This window comes from Salmo salar, chromosome 17 (assembly GCF_965601325.2).
Source record: "Salmo salar chromosome 17, fSalSal1, whole genome shotgun sequence".
NCBI classification, from domain to species: domain Eukaryota; kingdom Metazoa; phylum Chordata; class Actinopteri; order Salmoniformes; family Salmonidae; genus Salmo; species Salmo salar.
The window spans coordinates 9,320,001-9,342,590 of NC_138307.1; the positions used below are offsets into that span (position 1 = coordinate 9,320,001).

At 45.8% G+C, this 22,590-nt stretch overlaps 1 protein-coding gene across 1 annotated transcript in view; it reads right to left on the minus strand.

The window, feature by feature from the left end:
* Positions 1-8,167, minus strand: part of LOC106575241 (four and a half LIM domains protein 2-like) — a 13,629-nt gene extending 5,462 nt beyond the window's left edge. The window contains exons 1-2 of the mRNA XM_014151627.3: positions 7,982-8,167; positions 6,644-6,818 (exon numbers count right to left, since the gene is read on the minus strand). Coding sequence (XP_014007102.1) covers positions 6,644-6,818; positions 7,982-8,137 — 331 coding nt within the window. The 5' untranslated portion in view covers positions 8,138-8,167. The remainder of the gene's footprint in view (positions 1-6,643; positions 6,819-7,981) is intronic.
* Between the last annotated feature and the right edge of the window lie 14,423 nt (positions 8,168-22,590).

The following is a 22,590-nucleotide window of genomic DNA, read 5'->3' on the forward strand; positions in this document are numbered from 1 at the left end:
AAATTATAAGGAAAAAACTTAGAACACTATCCAAACAAAAGCACAGAGACCCAAATAATGGTGAATTACGCCTTCATTACTGTGAGACTTTAAAACTCTATAAACGTACACTCAGAACCAAAAAAGCACAGTACAACAGCAAGCAGCTGACACTAATTGAGGAGTCCATAAACACAAACAACTTCTGGCAAAATTGGGAAAAACTAAAAAAATCTAAACAAGAGGAATTAGCGATACAAAATGGTGACATATGGACAACCCATTTTAAAACACTCTACAACACCGTTCAAATTGACAGAAACGCAGAACAACGCTAAATTCATGAGAAGTTGAATGGATTAGAAAAAGCTATAAAGGACAATCAAAATCCATTGGACTCCCCAATTACTGACCAGGAGCTCTATAAGAAACTTCAGGCTCTCAAATTTAAAAAAGCATGCGGACCTGATGGCATCCTAAATGAGATGCTCAAACTCACTAGTGCAAAATTTCAATTGGTTATATTAAAACTGTTTAATTTGATCCTGAGTGTAGGCTATTTCCCTGACATCTGGAATCAAGGACTCATAACCCCAATCTTTAAGAACGGAGACAAATTTGACCCTAACAATTACAGAGGCATTTGTGTGAACAGTAACCTGGGGAAGGTTTTCTGTAGTATCATCAATGTAAGAGTTCTAAACTTCCTTAATAAGCACAATGTCTTGAGTAAAAGCCAAATTGGATTAATACCAAAACATCGCACAACTGATCATATTTACACCTTACACACCCTGATAGATAAACATGTCCACCAAAATAATACCAAAATATACGCTTGCTTTATCGACTTGAAAAAAGCATTTGATTCTATTTGGCATATAGGACTGTTCTACATCGTTATTGAAAGTGGTGTAGGAGGTAAAACATATGACATAATTAAATCAATGGCAATACGTGCAGCATTAAAATTGGTAAGAAAAGAACAGAATTCTTTAACCAGGGGCGGGGCCTTCGTCAGGGTTGCAATCTGAGCCCTGCACTCTTCAATATTTACATCAACGAATTGGCCACTATTCTAGAAAAATCCTCAGCCCCTGGTGTTAGTCTCCACAATTCAGAAGTTAAATGCCTACTCTTCGCAGATGACCTATGCCTGCTGTCACCCACAGCACATGGCCTACAGCAGAGCCTGGACCTGCTAGAGCAGTACTGCCAGACCTGGGCCCTGGCAGTAAACCCCAAAAAGACAAAAATAATGATTTTCCAGAGAAGATCCAGATCTCAGGGAATTAGACCAAAGTTCTCAATTGGTACAAAATATATAGAGTACTGTACACACTACAATTAATTAGGTTTAAAAATAAGCTCAACTGGACACCTTAATGAGGCAGTGAATGAACTGAGAGAGAAAGCACGCAGGGCATTCTAAGCCGTTAAAAAGCAAATTCAAATTGAAATACCTATTAAAATTTGGCTAACTACTAATTGAATATGTCATTGAACCAATTGCACTTTATGGCAGCGAGGTGTGGGGTCCACTTGCAAAACAAGATTTCATCAAATGGGACAAACACCCCATTGAAACCCTACATGCAGAGTTCTGTAAGATTATCCTACGTGTCCAGAGGAAAAGTACAAACAATGCATGCAGGGCAGAATTAGGCCAATATCCACTAATAATAAAAACTCAAAAAAGAGAAATTAAGTTTTGGAAATATATAAAATATAGTGACCCTCTCTCATATCATTACCAAGCCCTGCAATGCCAAGAGCTGAGCAAAGAAAAGAGTCCCCTCATCCAGCTGGTCCTGGGGCTGAGTTCACAAACCTGTTCTACTAACACACTGAAGCCTCAGGACCAGAACCTCCAATCAATCAGAATAAACCAAATTACAACACAGTCAAAACAAAACGACATTGCTTATTGGGAAACACAAGCACAAACACAAAGCAAAATGCGGTGCTATCTGGCCCTAAATCGACAGTACACCATGGCTAAATATTTGACCATGGTTACTGATCAAAACCGTAGAAAAACCTTGACAAAGTACAGGCTCAGTGAGCACAGCCTTGCCATTGAGAAGGGTAGACACAGGAAAACCTGGCTCCCTGTAGAGGAAAGGCTGTGCAACCACTGCACAACAGCAGAACCTGAGACGGAGCTGCATTTCCTGACAAAATGTAAAAAATATAAAACAATTAGAGAGTGTCATTTCCACAAATTTGAAACCCTTATTCAAGGTTTCAAAGACCTCTCTGATGAGGATAGGCTACCCGTCCTGTTGGGGGAGGACGCAGAGAGCTGTGTGTTGGCAGCGCACTACATTGCTGCCTGCCATAAGTTGAGGGACAGTGTCTGACAGACCAATCAACCTGCACATGTACTCTACTGTATGGCTATTGTTATTGTTGAATGTATGGTTATTTTGACCCTTGGTTATTGTTGTTACTGTTGTCCCGTTGACAATTTTGATTCTCATTTTTATTTATTTTATATTGTAAATATCCAAAATAAGCTTTGGCAATATGTACATTGTTACGTCATGCCAATAAAGCGAATTGAATTGAATTGAATTGAATTGAGTGCGAGAGAGAGAGAGAAAATTAGAGCAAGAGAGAGAGAGAAAGTGAGAGAGAGAGAGAAAATGACAAATGTCAAATGAAAAACATAAGCAGCAAAACAACCCAGAGCTACGATATGAATACTTTGAAACTCTGAAACAGTATAAACAAACACTGAAATGCAAGAAATTGAATTATACCAACAAGACACTTGATGAAATTGAAAACGTAATTGACCAAAATCAGTTCTGGGACATGTGGAACAATTTAAGCACAACAAAGCCACAATAATTAGCCATACAAGATGTAGGAATTTGGAAAACTTATTATGATAATTGATACAAAAACATCCCACAAAAAGACTTACAACAGAACCAATTAGAAATTAAAGAACAATTGAACATCCTTGAATCAGTCATTAAAAACAACCAAAATCCATTAAATTACCCAATAACCCAACAAGAACTAAATGAAAAGCTCAAATCTATTAAATCAAAGAAGGCTTGTGGTCTAGACAACATCAGAAATGAAATGCTGAAAAACAGCACACCTGAGTTGCAAAATGCTGTGCTTAAATTGTTCAACATGGTTTTAACTTCTGGCTGCTTCCCTGATGTCTGGAACCAGGGGCTCATCTCCCCTATCCACAAAAGTGGAGACAAATCAGACCCCAATAATTACAGGGGAATTTGCGTAAACAGTAACTTGGGAAAGGTTTTCTGTAGCATTTTGAATTCAAGAATTCAAACCATTCTTCAAGAAAAAATGTAATAAGTAAATGTCAAATTGGCTTTCTCCCTAACCATCGCACTACTGACCTTAGACACACAAATTAATAAACACGTCCACCAAAAAAAAGAGGGCAAAATCTTTGCTTGCTTTATTGACTTTAAAAAAGCATTTGATTCTATTTGGCACGAAGGGCTATTCTACAAAATTCTACAAAGTGGGCTTGGTGGTAAGGTGTATGACTTAATAAAATGTATGTACACAGAAAACAAATGTGCAATAAAAATCCAAAACCAAAGAACAAAATTATTTTCACAATGTCGAGGTGTGAAACAAGGCTGCAGTGTGAGTCCAAACCTTTTCAACATTTATATCAATGAATTAGCAGACATGTCGGACTATTCTCCAGCCCCAGGACTCACACTATTTGACACAGAGGTGAAATACCTGCTATATGTTGATGACTTGGTACTTCTATCACCAACCAAAGAAGGTCTTCAACAGAACATTAATATTCTAGAGCAATATTGCCATAATTGGGCCCTGGCAGTAAATTTCCAAAAAACGAAAATCATGATTTTCTAACAAAAAAAACTGATGTCAGAAATACAAATATAAATTCACCCTGAACAACACCATCATTGAACACACTAAAAATTACACCTACCTTGGTCTGACCATATCTGCATCGGGAAACTTTAATATGACAGTGAATGCACTCAAAGGAAAAGCCTGCAGAGCATTGTATGCAATAAAAATGAAATTATTTAAAATCAACATCCCAATTAGAATTTGGACCAAAATATTTGACAGTGTAATCCTACCAATTGCTCTTTACGGAAGTGAGGTTTGGGGGCCACTCAATAAACTGGTTTTTAAAATGTGGGACAAACATCCAATTGAAGCCCTACATGCAGAATTCTGTTGGAAAATCCTACAAGTCCAGAGAAATACACCAACTAATGCATGTAGGGCAGAATTGGGCCGCTTTCCAGTAATAATGAAAATACAGAAAAGATCATAAAAAGTTTGGCTACATCTAAATTCAAGTCCAAATTCAAGTCTGCAATTTAAAGCACTTCAAACCCAAGAGCTGAGCCCAGAAACGAGCCCTCTCAGTCAGCTGGTGTTGGACCTCACCCACCAAGCTGACACCAGCACTGCTTCAAAAGAAAGAATTCAAATAAACAAAATCATGAACCAATCAAAGGACTCATATTTACAACATTGGAAAAATGAAACAAAATCCCAAAGCCGACTAAATTGCTATCTGACCCTAAACAGAGAATATGAATTGGCTGATTATCTCTACTCTGTCAGAGATACGAAGCAGAGACAGATCCTTACCAAGTACAGGCTGAGTGACCACCGATTGGCAATAGAAACCGGCAGACATAAAAAGACATGGCTACCCAAAGAGGAGCGTGTATGTGGTCACTGCACGACAGGGGAGGTAGAGACAGAGATGCACTTTCTCCTTTACTGTGATAAATATTCCTCCCAAAGAGATTCCTTATTCACAGAAATGACTACATTTATTCCAAATTTGAACTTATTAAACCCAGAGGAAAAAGTAAAAATACTCATGGGCGAAGGAGCAATGGCTCCTCTTGCAGCCAAATATGTATTTGCCTGCCATAGCCTGAGGGACACTGAATAATAACATCTGCATAGTAAGCAGTAACTTACTTATTATTACTATTATTATTGTTGTTTATCATTCCAAATAGTAGTGGTATGAGTGGTAATGGTAATGATAATGATAGCAGTTTAGTGATGGTGGTGGTAGTGGTAGTGGTAATGATGATAGTAGTTGTAGTACCTATGTAATGGTGAAGATGACCGTTATTTAGTTATAAGTTAGTTATAGATTCATTTTCCATATTTATATTTTTATATTTATTACATTCTACTATTTTACTATTATTTTACTACTATTTTATTGTTATTATTATTATATTTAATTTTGTATTATTATTTACTGCCATTTTATACTATTATTTGTTATTGTATTACAATGTATATTGTATACATTGTTTCTTTGGCAATATTGACACAATGTTTTTCATGCTTGAATTTGAAATTTGAATTTGAAAAATTTGAGAGAGAAAGAGAGAGAAAGTGAGAGAGAGAGGAAGAGAGAGAGAGGGAAAGTGAGAGAGAGAAAGTGAGAGAGAGAGAGGAAGAGAGGGAGAGAGAGAGAGAGAAAGAGAAAGTGAGAGAGAGAGAGAGAGAGAGAAAGTGAGAGAGAGAGAAAGTGAGAGAGTGAGAGAGAGAGAAAGTGAGAGAGAGTGAGAGAGAGAGAAAGTGTGAGAGAGAGTGAGAGAGAGAGAGTGAGAGAGAGAGAAAGTGAGAGAGAGAGAGTGAGAGAGAGAGAAAGTGTGAGAGCGAGTGAGAGAGAGAGAGAAAGTGAGAGAGAGAGAGAGAGAGAGAAAGTGAGGGAGAGAGAGAGAGAGAGTGAGAGAAAGTGTGAGAGAGAGAGAAAGTGTGAGAGAGAGAGAGAGAGAGAGAGAGAGAAAGTGAGAGAGAGAGAAAGTGAGAGAGAGAAAATGAGAGAGAGTGAGAGTGAGAGAGAGAGAGTGAGAGAGAGGGAGAGAAACAGGAAAATCAGGTTACACACGGACTGATCTTCCAGTGTGACACATTGAATAATGATACCAGTAGTGGTACGTGAGCTGGCTCCACCAAACTGTGACAGACCATCCACTGTCCCGCTTGACTGCTGCAACCACATCATTCATTACATAAAGTCCTAACACAGCTCCTAGGAGGTTGTAATGGGTGCGTGCAGGTGGCAGGGAAGTCAGGCGCAGGAGAGTGAACTTGGTATAAACGGAGCTGTTTATTGAATATACAAAAACTCCGAAAACCAAAACATACAAAATAAAATAAGAGGATGCAAAGCCCGTCGCACACCAGAACATAACTTACACCAATACATACAACCAACAATCACCGACAAGGACATGAGGGGAAACAGAGGGTTAAATACACAACATGTAATTGATGAGATTGTGACCAGGTGTGATGGAAGACAAGACAAAACCAATGGAAAATGAAAAATGGATCAGCGATGGCTAGAAGGTCGGTGATGTCGACCGCCAAACACCGCCCGAACAAGGAGAGGGACCGACTTCGGGCGGAAGTCGTGACAGAGGTAGAAACTTGGCATCCGTGATTGCACCAAATAGATTTGCTAGTAGCCAATTCCCACTCAAACCTCAACTCTGTTAGATGTCTGGCAAATCTGGCAACTCTTTCCCCTTCAGTAGTTTCCTTACCAGTACCAATAGATTGTGTACTGACCAAATCCAGCTGAAAGCCCCATTCACTGAATCCCCCCCCCCTGTCAGGCCAGACATTTCCTTACCTGGCATGATGGTCTTCTTGCACTCGTGGCACTTGGAGGAGTACTCGTTGGAGAAGCACTCGGTGCAGAGCAGCTGGTCGTCCTTGGTGGAGAAGGGCTTGGCCACCAGGGAACAGCTACACTTGAAGCAGTGGAAGCAGTCGTCATGCCAGTGGCGGTCCTTGTAGGACAGGTCCTGAAGAAGGAGGACGGGACAGAGGGTCAGGTTTATCTCCATTCACCTCGGTGCCTCCTCTCCTGGGACAATGGACATCGGCGTTTTGACTGAATCTAAGGCCCACCAGTCTGTTAAGATTACCACACACTGTGTTCTAGTGGTCTGCCATGGCAGTGACCTCAACTCAACTCCTATCTGCTGGAGGCGTGGTGACAATGGATGTGTGACAACATGTGCTTAATTAGCTACCAATTTAGATGAATGACTGAATAATGAGATGGGAGCAGGGGTGGCAATCACAGCTATGGGTTAGATAAACTGAAAGAGGCCTAGGGCGGATGACTGACTAGCTGCTACAGGGGACAGGGACATTCGGCACAGATGAGCCCCCCTCCAGGCCGATCCAGGGGGAAGTGACCGTCAGCTCATCTGTGACACTAATGACCATGTAAAGTGACACTAATTGCAGAAAACACACTTTGCCCTGTCAGAATGCGAACTGAAGCTACAAGTTTCACGTGTTATTAGTCGTATGTACAAGATGCACGTAGTATAGACTGGCCTACGAAATGCTTACTTGCAGGTTCCTTCATGCAACAACGATAAGAAATAATAAAAGATAAGAATATGAACATAAATTAAATGGCAGTAGAATAGAAGAAACGTTATATAAGTATAATACAGGAAGGCACAATGTATAGTTCAATATTCACACGTGCATTGTGGAAGGAGGGATCGGGGCGCAAGTGTTTAAATTGTGCAGTATTAAGCAGTCATAATGAGAGTCTGGTAGCTGCAGTTGTGATATGTGTGTAGCTTGGATGTAGGTGTGTGTGTGTGTGTGTGTGTGTGTGTGTGTGTGTGTGTGTGTGTGTGTGTGTGTGTGTGTGTGTGTGTGTGTGTGTGTGTGTGGTAAGATGCTGAGAGTCAGTGCATAGTGGTATGTCCTGTGTCCCTCTAGGCCAATGACTGTGCCTGGATCTGGATCTGGATCTGGATTTGGATCTGGGTTATTTGTGTTTTAATTCCATCGACTCCTGTTCTAATTCCAAGTTCTGTTTAACACCTGGGTCATAGAAATGAAGTGAATACTAATAGGAAGGAATACAACCTATCATGGAACAGCAAATGTGGGTACTGGTAAACTCTACACCACCACATTCAGGAAGTGGTCCACCTACCCTGCTGCTGCAGCCAATGGACATCTTGCACTCTTCACAGGTGTTAGAGTACAGGTTCTCATAGCACATCACACAGTAGGGGTTCTCTTCCCTGAGCACATACTTCCTCCCAAACAGGGACTCCTTGCAGTAATGGCAGTCAAAGCGTTCTGCCATTTTGGATCAAATCTCTCCCTTTGCTCTCTTGCCTGTAAAAGAGGACATAAACATTTAGAGTCACCCAGTTTCTTCAAGTAAAGATTGGTGAATCCTAACTTCCATGCATTGATGTCAATGGGAGACAGTGAAAATTTGACTTAAATTGAAGTTTTGCCCCTGACTGAAAAATTGGTTTCACTGTTATAGTGTTTTTATCTCTCCCTTTGCTCGTTGGAGTAGCACTCGGTGTGTGTGTATATATATATTTTTTTTAACTTTAGTTTATTTAGTAAATCTTTTCTTAACTACATTTTCTTAAAACAGCATTGCTGGTTAAGTTCTTGTAAGTAAGCATTTCACGGTAAGGTCTACCTACCCCTGTTGTATTCGGCGCACGCGACAAACAAAATTTGATTTGATTTTGATCAGCATGTGATGTATTTTAATAGTGGATTGGTCTCAATAACCATGAGACCAAAAGGTCATTGTAATGTAATGACGTAAGGCACTATAATGTACTAATGTAGCTGAAATAAAAGTATCTCTGTAGTTCAATCAACGGACCAAAATGAAAGTCACAGTGACAACTTTGAGAGTGAGGTCTGCTGTCGCATCAGCTGAGGATACATCTGTAGCGTAAGAGCTTCACATTTAAAGTGGTAGAATGTGGTAATCAGCCAGAAATGTAAATAGTTCCCACTGGGCACACACTGGTTCAATGAAATGACGTTGAACCAACATGGAATAGACGTTGAATTGACATCTATGCCCAGTGGGTTGCCTTAAATGCTTATTGTATCAATGAATACTTATTTAAATGCTAGGTGTACTCATACGGTTGAGTTTTATATCATGCATTTGGTCCAAAAATCCTAGCTGGTGTACAGTAAGAACAATACACAACAAGGTATGCCTATGCTAGTAAAATACAATGTGTAGCTCTGGGATACAGGGGAAAGATGACTCAAGCATCTAAAGATGGAGGAGAGAGAAGGGGTGGCATGCTGTGCCAAAGTCTGCTCTTGGCCCCGCAGATGTCCTCTGTCTCCCCATTAAGCGGCTGTCCTCTGTCTCCCCATTCAGCGGCTGTCCTCTGTCTCCCCATTCAGCAGCTGTCCTCTGTCTCCCCATTCAGCAGCTGTCCTCTGTCTCCCCATTCAGCAGCTGTCCTCTGTCTCCCCATTCAGCAGCTGTCCTCTGTCTCCCCATTCAGCAGCTGTCCTCTGTCTCCCCATTAAGCGGCTGTCCTCTGTCTCCCCATTCAGCAGCTGTCCTCTGTCTCCCCATTCAGCGGCTGTCCTCTGTCTCCCCATTCAGCAGCTGTCCTCTGTCTCCCCATTCAGCAGCTGTCCTCTGTCTCCCCATTCAGCAGCTGTCCTCTGTCTCCCCATTCAGCAGCTGTCCTCTGTCTCCCCATTCAGCGGCTGTCCTCTGTCTCCCCATTCAGCAGCTGTCCTCTGTCTCCCCATTCAGCAGCTGTCCTCTGTCTCCCCATTCAGCAGCTGTCCTCTGTCTCCCCATTCAGCGGCTGTCCTCTGTCTCCCCATTCAGCAGCTGTCCTCTGTCTCCCCATTCAGCAGCTGTCCTCTGTCTCCCCATTCAGCCCTGGCTAACCCCTGGTTATCCCTCTCATGATCCTATGTGGGGACAGGAGATCCGCAGTGAGTTCCACTGTGTCCCCCCTCCGTCCTGGACAGACAGCCAGACGCCTTGCAGAGATCATAGAGTTAGAATGAACTTTGAGGGGCCCGTCAAATTGCTGTGGTCCGGAGGACATTGGAGTAATTCTATTTCTATGGTGGCACCTTAATTGGAGAGGACGGGCTTGTGGTAATGACTGGGGCGGAATCAGTGGAATGGTATCAAACACATAAAACACAGGGTTTGACGCCATTCCATTTACTCCGTTCCAGTCGTTATCATGAGCAGCCTCCTGTGGTAGCCACCCAGTAGTCCACAACACAACACTGCAGAGGAGCAGAGGTATGTAGTGATGCATTACATTGCGTATCGCTTTCTTATAATAGGGAGCATTCATTCCACAGGTTGTTTCTGGCAGAGGTTTACGACAGGAGTGGATATTTCTAGGCCTCTCTCCCTCTGTGCCTCCCCTGTCTTCCTCCTCTCTCCGTTTTGGAATGGACCTGGATGATCCACGATCTCAGGATGACAAGATTAAGTATTTGGGGCAGCTGTTGGCAGGGGCAGGGAGGCGGTGAGCTGGCGTTGATGTCCATGACTCAATCAGAGGAGTTTAGAACAGAGCTACACACCTCCTCCTCCTCCCCCTTCTCCTCGTTCTCCTCCACACACACCACAACACTCAACATAACTCCTTCTCCTCCACACACACACCACAACACTCAACATAACTCCTTCTCCTCCACACACCACAACACTCAACATAACTCCTTCTCCTCCACACACACCACAACACTCAACATAACTCCTTCTCCTCCACACACACACCACAACACTCAACATAACTCCTTCTCCTCCACACACCACAACACTCAACATAACTCCTTCTCCTCCACACACCACAACACTCAACATAACTCCTTCTCCTCCACACACCACAACACTCAACATAACTCCTCTCCTCCCCCCCCCTCCACCCCCCCCACACACCACAACACTCAACATAACTCCTTCTCCTCCACACACCACAACACTCAACATAACTCCTTCTCCTCCCACACACCACAACACTCAACATAACTCCTTCTCCTCCACACACCACAACACTCAACATAACTCCTCCCTCCCCACCACACTCAACACTCCTTCTCCTCCACACACACCACAACACTCAACATAACTCCTTCTCCTCCACACACCCACAACACTCAACATAACTCCTTCTCCTCCACACACACCACAACACTCAACATAACTCCTTCTCCTCCCACACACCACCACCAACACCCCCCTCCCCCCCCACCACATAACTCCTCTCCTCCCCCCCCCTCCACCCCCCCCACACACCACAACACTCAACATAACTCCTTCTCCTCCACACACCACAACACTCAACATAACTCCTTCTCCTCCACACACCACAACACTCAACATAACTCCTTCTCCTCCACACACCACAACACTCAACATAACTCCTTCTCCTCCACACACACCACAACACTCAACATAACTCCTTCTCCTCCACACACACCACAACACTCAACATAACTCCTTCTCCTCCACACTCACCACAACACTCAACATAACTCCTTCTCCTCCACACTCACCACAACACTCAACATAACTCCTTCTCCTCCACACACCACAACACTCAACATAACTCCTTCTCCTCCACACACCACAACACTCAACGTAACTCCTTCTCCTCCACACACACCACAACACTCAACATAACTCCTTCTCCTCCACACACCACAACACTCAACATAACTCCTTCTCCTCCACACACACCACAACACTCAACGTAACTCGTTCATCTCCACAAATGGAATTGAGTGATTTTGTGATGAAGATTGAAGTTACCCCTGAACAGAGACATGCACTTCACAGATACTAAGTTCCACAGTAGTATTTACATTTATTTATGCTTGTTTTGCAGGTTCATTTTATCCGTCGAGGACAACTGAAGAACTTTGAAGTCTCAAGAAATAGACTAACTCAATCAAACCTGTGTTGCAGTCTTTATTCACCAGCACATTGACCCCCCTCCCCCCACCGTAGTCTAGATAAATCACAGAATCGTGTTGGGTGGCAGATGCAGATAGATCTCTGTCATGATGTGTAGATACTTCCAATTTTCAGAATAAGACATGAGTATAGTTGTGACACACTGTCACATGCAGTAGCCTATAACAATCCAAATCTAATTCCAGCTGACTTCCTGTCCCATTTCCCTACCACAACAAAGACCTCAATTCACCCATTCCTAAATCAGAGTCATGCTCAAAACCTTTGGCAAGCGTTAGTAGTAGTTCAGACCCTTTTACCACAGTACATGGATTCATACATTAAGACCAACGAGGTCTCATTTCCCCTCAATCTCCTGTCTAATTCAAGCTCTACAATGGATCACTATTATCATCGTTATACTGGTACAGACCAAACATTGGTCCCTGGACCACCTTCTGTTGCCTTAGCTCCTGTCTGCCATAATCTCATTGCAGGGCCATAGAGTCTTACAGGGCATACAAATTGTCATAACACTACCATGACACCATGGCTAATAAACGATCATGATGAGTGACTCCAGGGCCCCTACCATGGAGGGGCATCCCCACTCCAAAAAAAAGGGGCCCTTCAGACAACTGCCCAGCCCACCCAAACCTCCATCTCATTTCATCCAGCCACACTGCACTGATTCCTGCATTCAGCCACTCTTTGTTTTCAAAGACTACTCTTCAGCTTCCAGTCCATCTCGTACCACTTCACATCGTAGCAAGTCAAAGAATGTGCAAAAGGGCACCCATTCCAGGCCTGTTTGGAGGGTTGAGAGGTTGTGGCCTGATGTGGAAAGTCCTCTGCTTGTATTCTATCTATGCACTGCTATTGAATTACTCATTTGAAACTGTAGATAGCACTTTAAACTTTCAGAATCTGCCGGGGAGACCACTGCCAAGGCCCTCTGAAACGAACTGCCAAATAGACATTTTTAATCATACCCACTGTGCACAGACATCAAAAAAACATATATTCCATGTTGGTGCCACGTAATTTCTTCTAAATGACGTGGAAACAACGTTGATTCAACCCATGTGCCCAGTGGGTAGTTATTGATAGCAACTGACAGCTGTATTTATCAAAGTATTTGAAACTAATCTGAAACAAAATGTATCAAACAAACATCAACCACCTAATTCCAAAATAAAAGAATGAGAGGGTTAGCTCTGAAGCATCGCGACGTTTCACAAATCCAAAAAGCTAATTTGCTGCCAAAGAGAACAATCTCTAGCCTGAAAGCATCTGCAGCTCAGCCTCAGCCGTGTGAGCGGCTGCAAGTTAGCAAGTGAGATGGAGAGCAGTGGAACAGATAGAAGTCAACAAGCAGATGTCTAGAATAACCAAAGGAAGTGTACAAAAAAAATTAGACCAGTAGCCCAGTTACCAGAACAGTGGACCAGAGCCGGAGCAGAGAGAGAAGTGTCCTCCTACCTGTGAGTGCAGCAGCCTCAGCCTGTGTGTCCCTTGCTAGAGGAGTCAGAGCAGACAGAGAGTTGAGGTGGGCCGGACCACTTGATCTGAGGCTATAAATACAATGTAACTACGGAGCTACGCTGGAGCCAGAACTTTACATCTCCCCAACATCAGACAGACAGTGGCCTTTTTACGGCTTCACTGTATATTTGAGAGAGCGTACTGTCAACACAGATACATAGGCATGCACACACAAGCACACATACACCCACAAATGCAAATGATTATACCTCATCAACCATCCCTTTCCACACCGTGCACAATTATTATTACAAAAAAATGTTATAAGAATAAAATGGCTGCTACATAAAACGCAATAGGTCTAAAGAGAAATATAATGTTTCCAACAGATGACTATCAGTCAGCTCACTTCATCTCTGGAAAAAGGATTTGTGTTCCGCTCCTGTTACTCACACTCCGCTCAAAGAGAGGTTTGACATCCCCAATGGACACAGTGGCCCTGACCGACAGACTGGAGCAGGTTAACATGACCTCGAGAGGCCTCCTGTCGACCTGCGTCTAACATTCTTGAGGAGGACATTACAGATTATTCTTGGTTCCCGGAGAAAACAAAACCCACACGCAACAGGGCCATGTGAGTTCAGCAGGTCAGGGGAATCAGGTTGAGCTGAGGAGGATCTTCAACTCCAGTCCTGAAAGGCTACTGGATGTGAACAGGCTGATGTTCAAAGCCAGCCCAGTACTAACTTATTCAAATAGTCAAGGTCCAGATTGACTACCATGATGAGTTTATTAGTTGAACCAGATGATTTAGTGCCAGGGTAGAACCAAAGCCTTCACACACAAGGAGAGACAGTCTAGTTTCCAAAACAGGTGAGGGCTGATGATTTTGCATGATTATTTATGCTGATCATTTCCTATCACAGTAAACATCCTCTATTATCCTAAAGTTGTGAATAGCACAAGCAAGTGTTGATCTATTCAAAACCGGTGTCTGTTTCATTCCTGATGGATGATCATGAGATTACATAGTTTGCACATTTGCTATCCGTCAATTGCGAGCTAGAATCATCAATACCAGGCCCCTCTTGTGTCTCATCGCCAATCCCTTACTATCGCGTTATAATGTTACTCCTAAGGCCCATTGTCCAGCGGTAGCTGGTATAGCTAGGTAGGCAAGTGGATGGGATACTGTCTGATGGGAGGTGTAGAGTAGGGGGTGTAATACTGTCTGATGGGAGGTGTAGAGTAGGGAGGGTGTAATACTGTCTGATGGGAGGTGTAGAGTAGGGAGGGTGTGATACTGTCTGATGGGAGGTGTAGAGTAGGGAGGGTGTAATACTGTCTGATGGGAGGTGTAGAGTAGGGAGGGTGTAATACTGTCTGATGGGAGGTGTAGAGTAGGGAGGGTGTGATACTGTCTGATGGGAGGTGTAGAGTAGGGAGGGTGTAATACTGTCTGATGGGAGGTGTAGAGTAGGGAGGGTGTAATACTGTCTGATGGGAGGTGTAGAGTAGGAGGGTGTAATACTGTCTGATGGGAGGTGTAGAGTAGGGGGTGTGATACTGTCTGATGGGAGGTGTAGAGTAGGGAGGGTGTGATACTGTCTGATGGGAGGTGTAGAGTAGGGAGGGTGTAATACTGTCTGATGGGAGGTGTAGAGTAGGGAGGGTGTGATACTGTCTGATGGGAGGTGTAGAGTAGGGAGGGTCATACTGTCTGATGGGAGGTGTAGAGTAGGGAGGGTGTGATACTGTCTGATGGGAGGTGTAGAGTAGGGAGGGTGTGATACTGTCTGATGGGAGGTGTAGAGTAGGGGGTGTAATACTGTCTGATGGGAGGTGTAGAGTAGGGAGGGTGTGATACTGTCTGATGGGAGGTGTAGAGTAGGGGGTGTGATACTGTCTGATGGGAGGTGTAGAGTAGGGAGGGTGTGATACTGTCTGATGGGAGGTGTAGAGTAGGGAGGTGTAATACTGTCTGATGGGAGGTGTAGAGTAGGGGGGGTGTAATACTGTCTGATGGGAGGTGTAGAGTAGGGAGGGTGTAATACTGTCTGATGGGAGGTGTAGAGTAGGGAGGGTGTGATACTGTCTGATGGGAGGTGTAGAGTAGGGAGGGTGTGATACTGTCTGATGGGAGGTGTAGAGTAGGGGGGGTGTAATACTGTCTGATGGGAGGTGTAGAGTAGGGAGGGTGTAATACTGTCTGATGGGAGGTGTAGAGTAGGGAGGGTGTGATACTGTCTGATGGGAGGTGTAGAGTAGGGGGGGTGTAATACTGTCTGATGGGAGGTGTAGAGTAGGGAGGGTGTAATACTGTCTGATGGGAGGTGTAGAGTAGGGAGGGTGTGATACTGTCTGATGGGAGGTGTAGAGTAGGGAGGGTTTAATACTGTCTGATGGGAGGTGTAGAGTAGGGAGGGTGTAATACTGTCTGATGGGAGGTGTAGAGTAGGGGGTGTGATACTGTCTGATGGGAGGTGTAGAGTAGGGAGGGTGTAATACTGTCTGATGGGAGGTGTAGAGTAGGGAGGGTGTAATACTGTCTGATGGGAGGTGTAGAGTATGGAGGGTGTAATACTGTCTGAGGTGAGGTGTAGAGTAGGGAGGGTGTGATACTGTCTGATGGGAGGTGTAGAGTAGGGAGGGTGTAATACTGTCTGATGGGAGGTGTAGAGTAGGGAGGGTGTAATACTGTCTGATGGGAGGTGTAGAGTAGGGAGGGTGTAATACTGTCTGATGGGAGGTGTAGAGTAGGGGGGTGTAATACTGTCTGATGGGAGGTGTAGAGTAGGGAGGGTGTAATACTGTCTGATGGGAGGTGTAGAGTAGGGGGTGTGATACTGTCTGATGGTAGGTGTAGAGTAGGGGGTGTAATACTGTCTGATGGGAGGTGTAGAGTAGGGAGGGTGTAATACTGTCTGATGGGAGGTGTAGTGTAGGGAGGGTGTGATACTGTCTGATGGGAGGTGTAGAGTAGGGAGGGTGTGATACTGTCTGATGGGAGGTGTAGAGTAGGGAGGGTGTGATACTGTCTGATGGGAGGTGTAGAGTAGGGAGGGTGTGATACTGTCTGATGGGAGGTGTAGAGTAGGGAGGGTGTAATACTGTCTGATGGGAGGTGTAGAGTAGGGAGGGTGTGATACTGTCTGATGGGAGGTGTAGAGTAGGGGGTGTAATACTGTCTGATGGGAGGTGTAGAGTAGGGAGGGTGTAATACTGTCTGATGGGAGGTGTAGAGTAGGGAGGGTGTAATACTGTCTGATGGGAGGTGTAGAGTAGGGAGGTGTAATACTGTCTGATGGGAGGTGTAGAGTAGGGAGGGTGTAATACTGTCTGATGGGAGGTGTAGAGTAGGGAGGGTGTGATACTGTCTGATGGGAGGTGTACAGTAGGGAGGGTGTGATACTGTCTGATGGGAGATGTAGAGTAGGGGGTGTGATACTTTCTGATGGGAGGTGTAGAGTAGGGAGGGTGTAATACTGTCTGATGGGAGGTGTAGAGTAGGGAGGGTGTAATACTGTCTGATGGGAGGTGTAGAGTAGGGAGGGTGTCATACTGTCTGATAGGAGGTGTAGAGTAGGGAGGGTGTAATACTGTCTGATGGGAGGTGTAGAGTAGGGAGGTGTAATACTGTCTGATGGGAGGTGTAGAGTAGGGGGTGTAATACTGTCTGATGGGAGGTGTAGAGTAGGGAGGGTGTAATACTGTCTGATGGGAGGTGTAGAGTAGGGAGGGTGTCATACTGTCTGATGGGAGGTGTAGAGTAGGGAGGGTGTAATACTGTCTGATGGGAGGTGTAGAGTAGGGAGGGTGTAATACTGTCTGATGGGAGGTGTAGAGTAGGGGGTGTAATACTGTCTGATGGGAGGTGTAGAGTAGGGAGGGTGTAATACTGTCTGATGGGAGGTGTAGAGTAGGGAGGGTGTCATACTGTCTGATGGGAGGTGTAGAGTAGGGAGGGTGTAATACTGTCTGATGGGAGGTGTAGAGTAGGGAGGGTGTAATACTGTCTGATGGGAGGTGTAGAGTAGGGAGGGTGTGATACTGTCTGATGGGAGGTGTAGAGTAGGGAGGGTGTGATACTGTCTGATGGGAGGTGTAGAGTAGGGAGGGTGTAATACTGTCTGATGGGAGGTGTAGAGTAGGGAGGGTGTGATACTGTCTGATGGGAGGTGTAGAGTAGGGAGGGTGTAATACTGTCTGATGGGAGGTGTAGAGTAGGGAGGGTGTAATACTGTCTGATGGGAGGTGTAGAGTAGGGAGGGTGTGACTACTGTCTGATGGGAGGTGTAGAGTAGGGAGGGTGTAATACTGTCTGATGGGAGGTGTAGAGTAGGGAGGGTGTGATACTGTCTGATGGGAGGTGTAGAGTAGGGAGGGTGTAATACTGTCTGATGGGAGGTGTAGAGTAGGGAGGGTGTAATACTGTCTGATGGGAGGTGTAGAGTAGGGAGGGTGTAATACTGTCTGATGGGAGGTGTAGAGTAGGGAGGGTGTAATACTGTCTGATGGGAGGTGTAGAGTAGGGAGGGTGTGATACTGTCTGATGGGAGGTGTAGAGTAGGGGGGTGTGATACTGTCTGATGGGAGGTGTAGAGTAGGGAGGGTGTAATACTGTCTGATGGGAGGTGTAGAGTAGGGAGGGTGTAATACTGTCTGATGGGAGGTGTAGAGTAGGGAGGGTGTAATACTGTCTGATGGGAGGTGTAGAGTAGGGAGGGTGTGATACTGTCTGATGGGAGGTGTAGAGTAGGGAGGGTGTGATACTGTCTGATGGGAGGTGTAGAGTAGGGAGGGTGTGATACTGTCTGATCGGAGGTGTAGAGTAGGGAGGGTGTAATACTGTCTGATGGGAGGTGTAGAGTAGGGAGGGTGTGATACTGTCTGATGGGAGGTGTAGAGTAGGGAGGGTGTAATACTGTCTGATGGGAGGTGTAGAGTAGGGAGGGTGTGATACTGTCTGATGGGAGGTGTAGAGTAGGGAGGGTGTAATACTGTCTGATGGGAGGTGTAGAGTAGGGAGGGTGTAATACTGTCTGATGGGAGGTGTAGAGTAGGGATGGTGTAATACTGTCTGATGGGAGGTGTAGAGTAGGGAGGGTGTAATACTGTCTGATGGGAGGTGTAGAGTAGGGAGGGTGTGATACTGTCTGATGGGAGGTGTGGAGTAGGGAGGGTGTGATACTGTCTGATGGGAGGTGTAGAGTAGGGAGGGTGTAATACTGTCTGATGGGAGGTGTAGAGTAGGGAGGGTGTGATACTGTCTGATGGGAGGTGTAGAGTAGGGAGGGTGTGATACTGTCTGATGGGAGGTGTAGAGTAGGGAGGGTGTAATACTGTCTGATGGGAGGTGTAGAGTAGGGAGGGTGTAATACTGTCTGATGGGAGGTGTAGAGTAGGGAGGGTGTAATACTGTCTGATGGGAGGTGTAGAGTAGGGAGGGTGTAATACTGTCTGATGGGAGGTGTAGAGTAGGGAGGGTGTAATACTGTCTGATGGGAGGTGTAGAGTAGGGAGGGTGTGATACTGTCTGATGGGAGGTGTAGAGTAGGGAGGGTGTGATACTGTCTGATGGGAGGTGTAGAGTAGGGAGGGTGTAATACTGTCTGATGGGAGGTGTAGAGTAGGGAGGGTGTAATACTGTCTGATGGGAGGTGTAGAGTAGGGAGGGTGTAATACTGTCTGATGGGAGGTGTAGAGTAGGGAGGGTGTAATACTGTCTGATGGGAGGTGTAGAGTAGGGAGGGTGTAATACTGTCTGATGGGAGGTGTAGAGTAGGGAGGGTGTAATACTGTCTGATGGGAGGTGTAGAGTAGGGGGGTGTGATACTGTCTGATGGGAGGTGTAGAGTAGGGAGGGTGTAATACTGTCTGATGGGAGGTGTAGAGTAGGGAGGGTGTAATACTGTCTGATGGGAGGTGTAGAGTAGGGAGGGTGTAATACTGTCTGATGGGAGGTGTAGAGTAGGGAGGGTGTAATACTGTCTGATGGGAGGTGTAGAGTAGGGAGGGTGTAATACTGTCTGATGGGAGGTGTAGAGTAGGGAGGGTGTAATACTGTCTGATGGGAGGTGTAGAGTAGGGAGGGTGTAATACTGTCTGATGGGAGGTGTAGAGTAGGGAGGGTGTGATACTGTCTGATGGGAGGTGTAGAGTAGGGAGGGTGTGATACTGTCTGATGGGAGGTGTAGAGTAGGGAGGGTGTGATACTGTCTGATGGGAGGTGTAGAGTAGGGAGGGTGTAATACTGTCTGATGGGAGGTGTAGAGTAGGGAGGGTGTGATACTGTCTGATGGGAGGTGTAGAGTAGGGAGGGTGTCATACTGTCTGATGGGAGGTGTAGAGTAGGGAGGGTGTGATACTGTCTGATGGGAGGTGTAGAGTAGGGAGGGTGTGATACTGTCTGATGGGAGGTGTAGAGTAGGGAGGGTGTAATACTGTCTGATGGGAGGTGTAGAGTAGGGAGGGTGTGATACTGTCTGATGGGAGGTGTAGAGTAGGGAGGGTGTGATACTGTCTGATGGGAGGTGTAGAGTAGGGAGGGTGTGATACTGTCTGATGGGAGGTGTAGAGTAGGGAGGGTGTAATACTGTCTGATGGGAGGTGTAGAGTAGGGAGGGTGTAATACTGTCTGATGGGAGGTGTAGAGTAGGGAGGGTGTAATACTGTCTGATGGGAGGTGTAGAGTAGGGAGGGTGTGATACTGTCTGATGGGAGGTGTAGAGTAGGGAGGGTGTGATACTGTCTGATGGGAGGTGTAGAGTAGGGAGGGTGTAATACTGTCTGATGGGAGGTGTAGAGTAGGGAGGGTGTGATACTGTCTGATGGGAGGTGTAGAGTAGGGAGGGTGTGATACTGTCTGATGGGAGGTGTAGAGTAGGGGGGGTGTAATACTGTCTGATGGGAGGTGTAGAGTAGGGAGGGTGTAATACTGTCTGATGGGAGGTGTAGAGTAGGGAGGGTGTGATACTGTCTGATGGGAGGTGTAGAGTAGGGAGGGTTTAATACTGTCTGATGGGAGGTGTAGAGTAGGGAGGGTGTAATACTGTCTGATGGGAGGTGTAGAGTAGGGAGGGTGTGATACTGTCTGATGGGAGGTGTAGAGTAGGGAGGGTGTAATACTGTCTGATGGGAGGTGTAGAGTAGGGAGGGTGTAATACTGTCTGATGGGAGGTGTAGAGTAGGGAGGGTGTAATACTGTCTGATGGGAGGTGTAGAGTAGGGAGGGTGTGATACTGTCTGATGGGAGGTGTAGAGTAGGGAGGGTGTAATACTGTCTGATGGGAGGTGTAGAGTAGGGAGGGTGTAATACTGTCTGATGGGAGGTGTAGAGTAGGGAGGGTGTAATACTGTCTGATGGGAGGTGTAGAGTAGGGGGGTGTAATACTGTCTGATGGGAGGTGTAGAGTAGGGAGGGTGTAATACTGTCTGATGGGAGGTGTAGAGTAGGGGGTGTGATACTGTCTGATGGTAGGTGTAGAGTAGGGGGGTGTAATACTGTCTGATGGGAGGTGTAGAGTAGGGAGGGTGTAATACTGTCTGATGGGAGGTGTAGAGTAGGGAGGGTGTGATACTGTCTGATGGGAGGTGTAGAGTAAGGAGGGTGTGATACTGTCTGATGGGAGGTGTAGAGTAGGGAGGGTGTGATACTGTCTGATGGGAGGTGTAGAGTAGGGAGGGTGTGATACTGTCTGATGGGAGGTGTAGAGTAGGGAGGGTGTGATACTGTCTGATGGGAGGTGTAGAGTAGGGAGGGTGTGATACTGTCTGATGGGAGGTGTAGAGTAGGGGGTGTAATACTGTCTGATGGGAGGTGTAGAGTAGGGAGGGTGTAATACTGTCTGATGGGAGGTGTAGAGTAGGGAGGGTGTGATACTGTCTGATGGGAGGTGTAGAGTAGGGAGGGTGTGATACTGTCTGATGGGAGGTGTACAGTAGGGAGGGTGTGATACTGTCTGATGGGAGATGTAGAGTAGGGGGTGTGATACTTTCTGATGGGAGGTGTAGAGTAGGGAGGGTGTAATACTGTCTGATGGGAGGTGTAGAGTAGGGAGGGTGTAATACTGTCTGATGGGAGGTGTAGAGTAGGGAGGGTGTCATACTGTCTGATAAGAGGTGTAGAGTAGGGAGGGTGTAATACTGTCTGATGGGAGGTGTAGAGTAGGGAGGTGTAATACTGTCTGATGGGAGGTGTAGAGTAGGGGGTGTAATACTGTCTGATGGGAGGTGTAGAGTAGGGGGTGTAATACTGTCTGATGGGAGGTGTAGAGTAGGGAGGGTGTAATACTGTCTGATGGGAGGTGTAGAGTAGAGAGTTGTAATACTGTCTGATGGGAGGTGTAGAGTAGGGAGGGTGTAATACTGTCTGATGGGAGGTGTAGAGTAGGGAGGGTGTGATACTGTCTGATGGGAGGTGTAGAGTAGGGAGGGTGTAATACTGTCTGATGGGAGGTGTAGAGTAGGGAGGGTGTAATACTGTCTGATGGGAGGTGTAGAGTAGGGAGGGTGTAATACTGTCTGATGGGAGGTGTAGAGTAGGGAGGGTGTGATACTGTCTGATGGGAGGTGTAGAGTAGGGAGGGTGTAATACTGTCTGATGGGAGGTGTAGAGTAGGGAGGGTGTAATACTGTCTGATGGGAGGTGTAGAGTAGGGAGGGTGTCATACTGTCTGATGGGAGGTGTAGAGTAGGGAGGGTGTAATACTGTCTGATGGGAGGTGTAGAGTAGGGAGGTGTAATACTGTCTGATGGGAGGTGTAGAGTAGGGGGGTGTAATACTGTCTGATGGGAGGTGTAGAGTAGGGAGGGTGTAATACTGTCTGATGGGAGGTGTAGAGTAGGGAGGGTGTCATACTGTCTGATGGGAGGTGTAGAGTAGGGAGGGTGTAATACTGTCTGATGGGAGGTGTAGAGTAGGGGGTGTAATACTGTCTGATGGGAGGTGTAGAGTAGGGAGGGTGTGATACTGTCTGATGGGAGGTGTGGAGTAGGGAGGGTGTGATACTGTCTGATGGGAGGTGTAGAGTAGGGAGGGTGTAATACTGTCTGATGGGAGGTGTAGAGTAGGGAGGGTGTGATACTGTCTGATGGGAGTTGTAGAGTAGGGAGGGTGTAATACTGTCTGATGGGAGGTGTAGAGTAGGGAGGGTGTAATACTGTCTGATGGGAGGTGTAGAGTAGGGAGGGTGTGACTCTGTCTGATGGGAGGTGTAGAGTAGGGAGGGTGTCATACTGTCTGATGGGAGGTGTAGAGTAGGGGGTGTGATACTGTCTGATGGGAGGTGTAGAGTAGGGAGGGTGTAATACTGTCTGATGGGAGGTGTAGAGTAGGG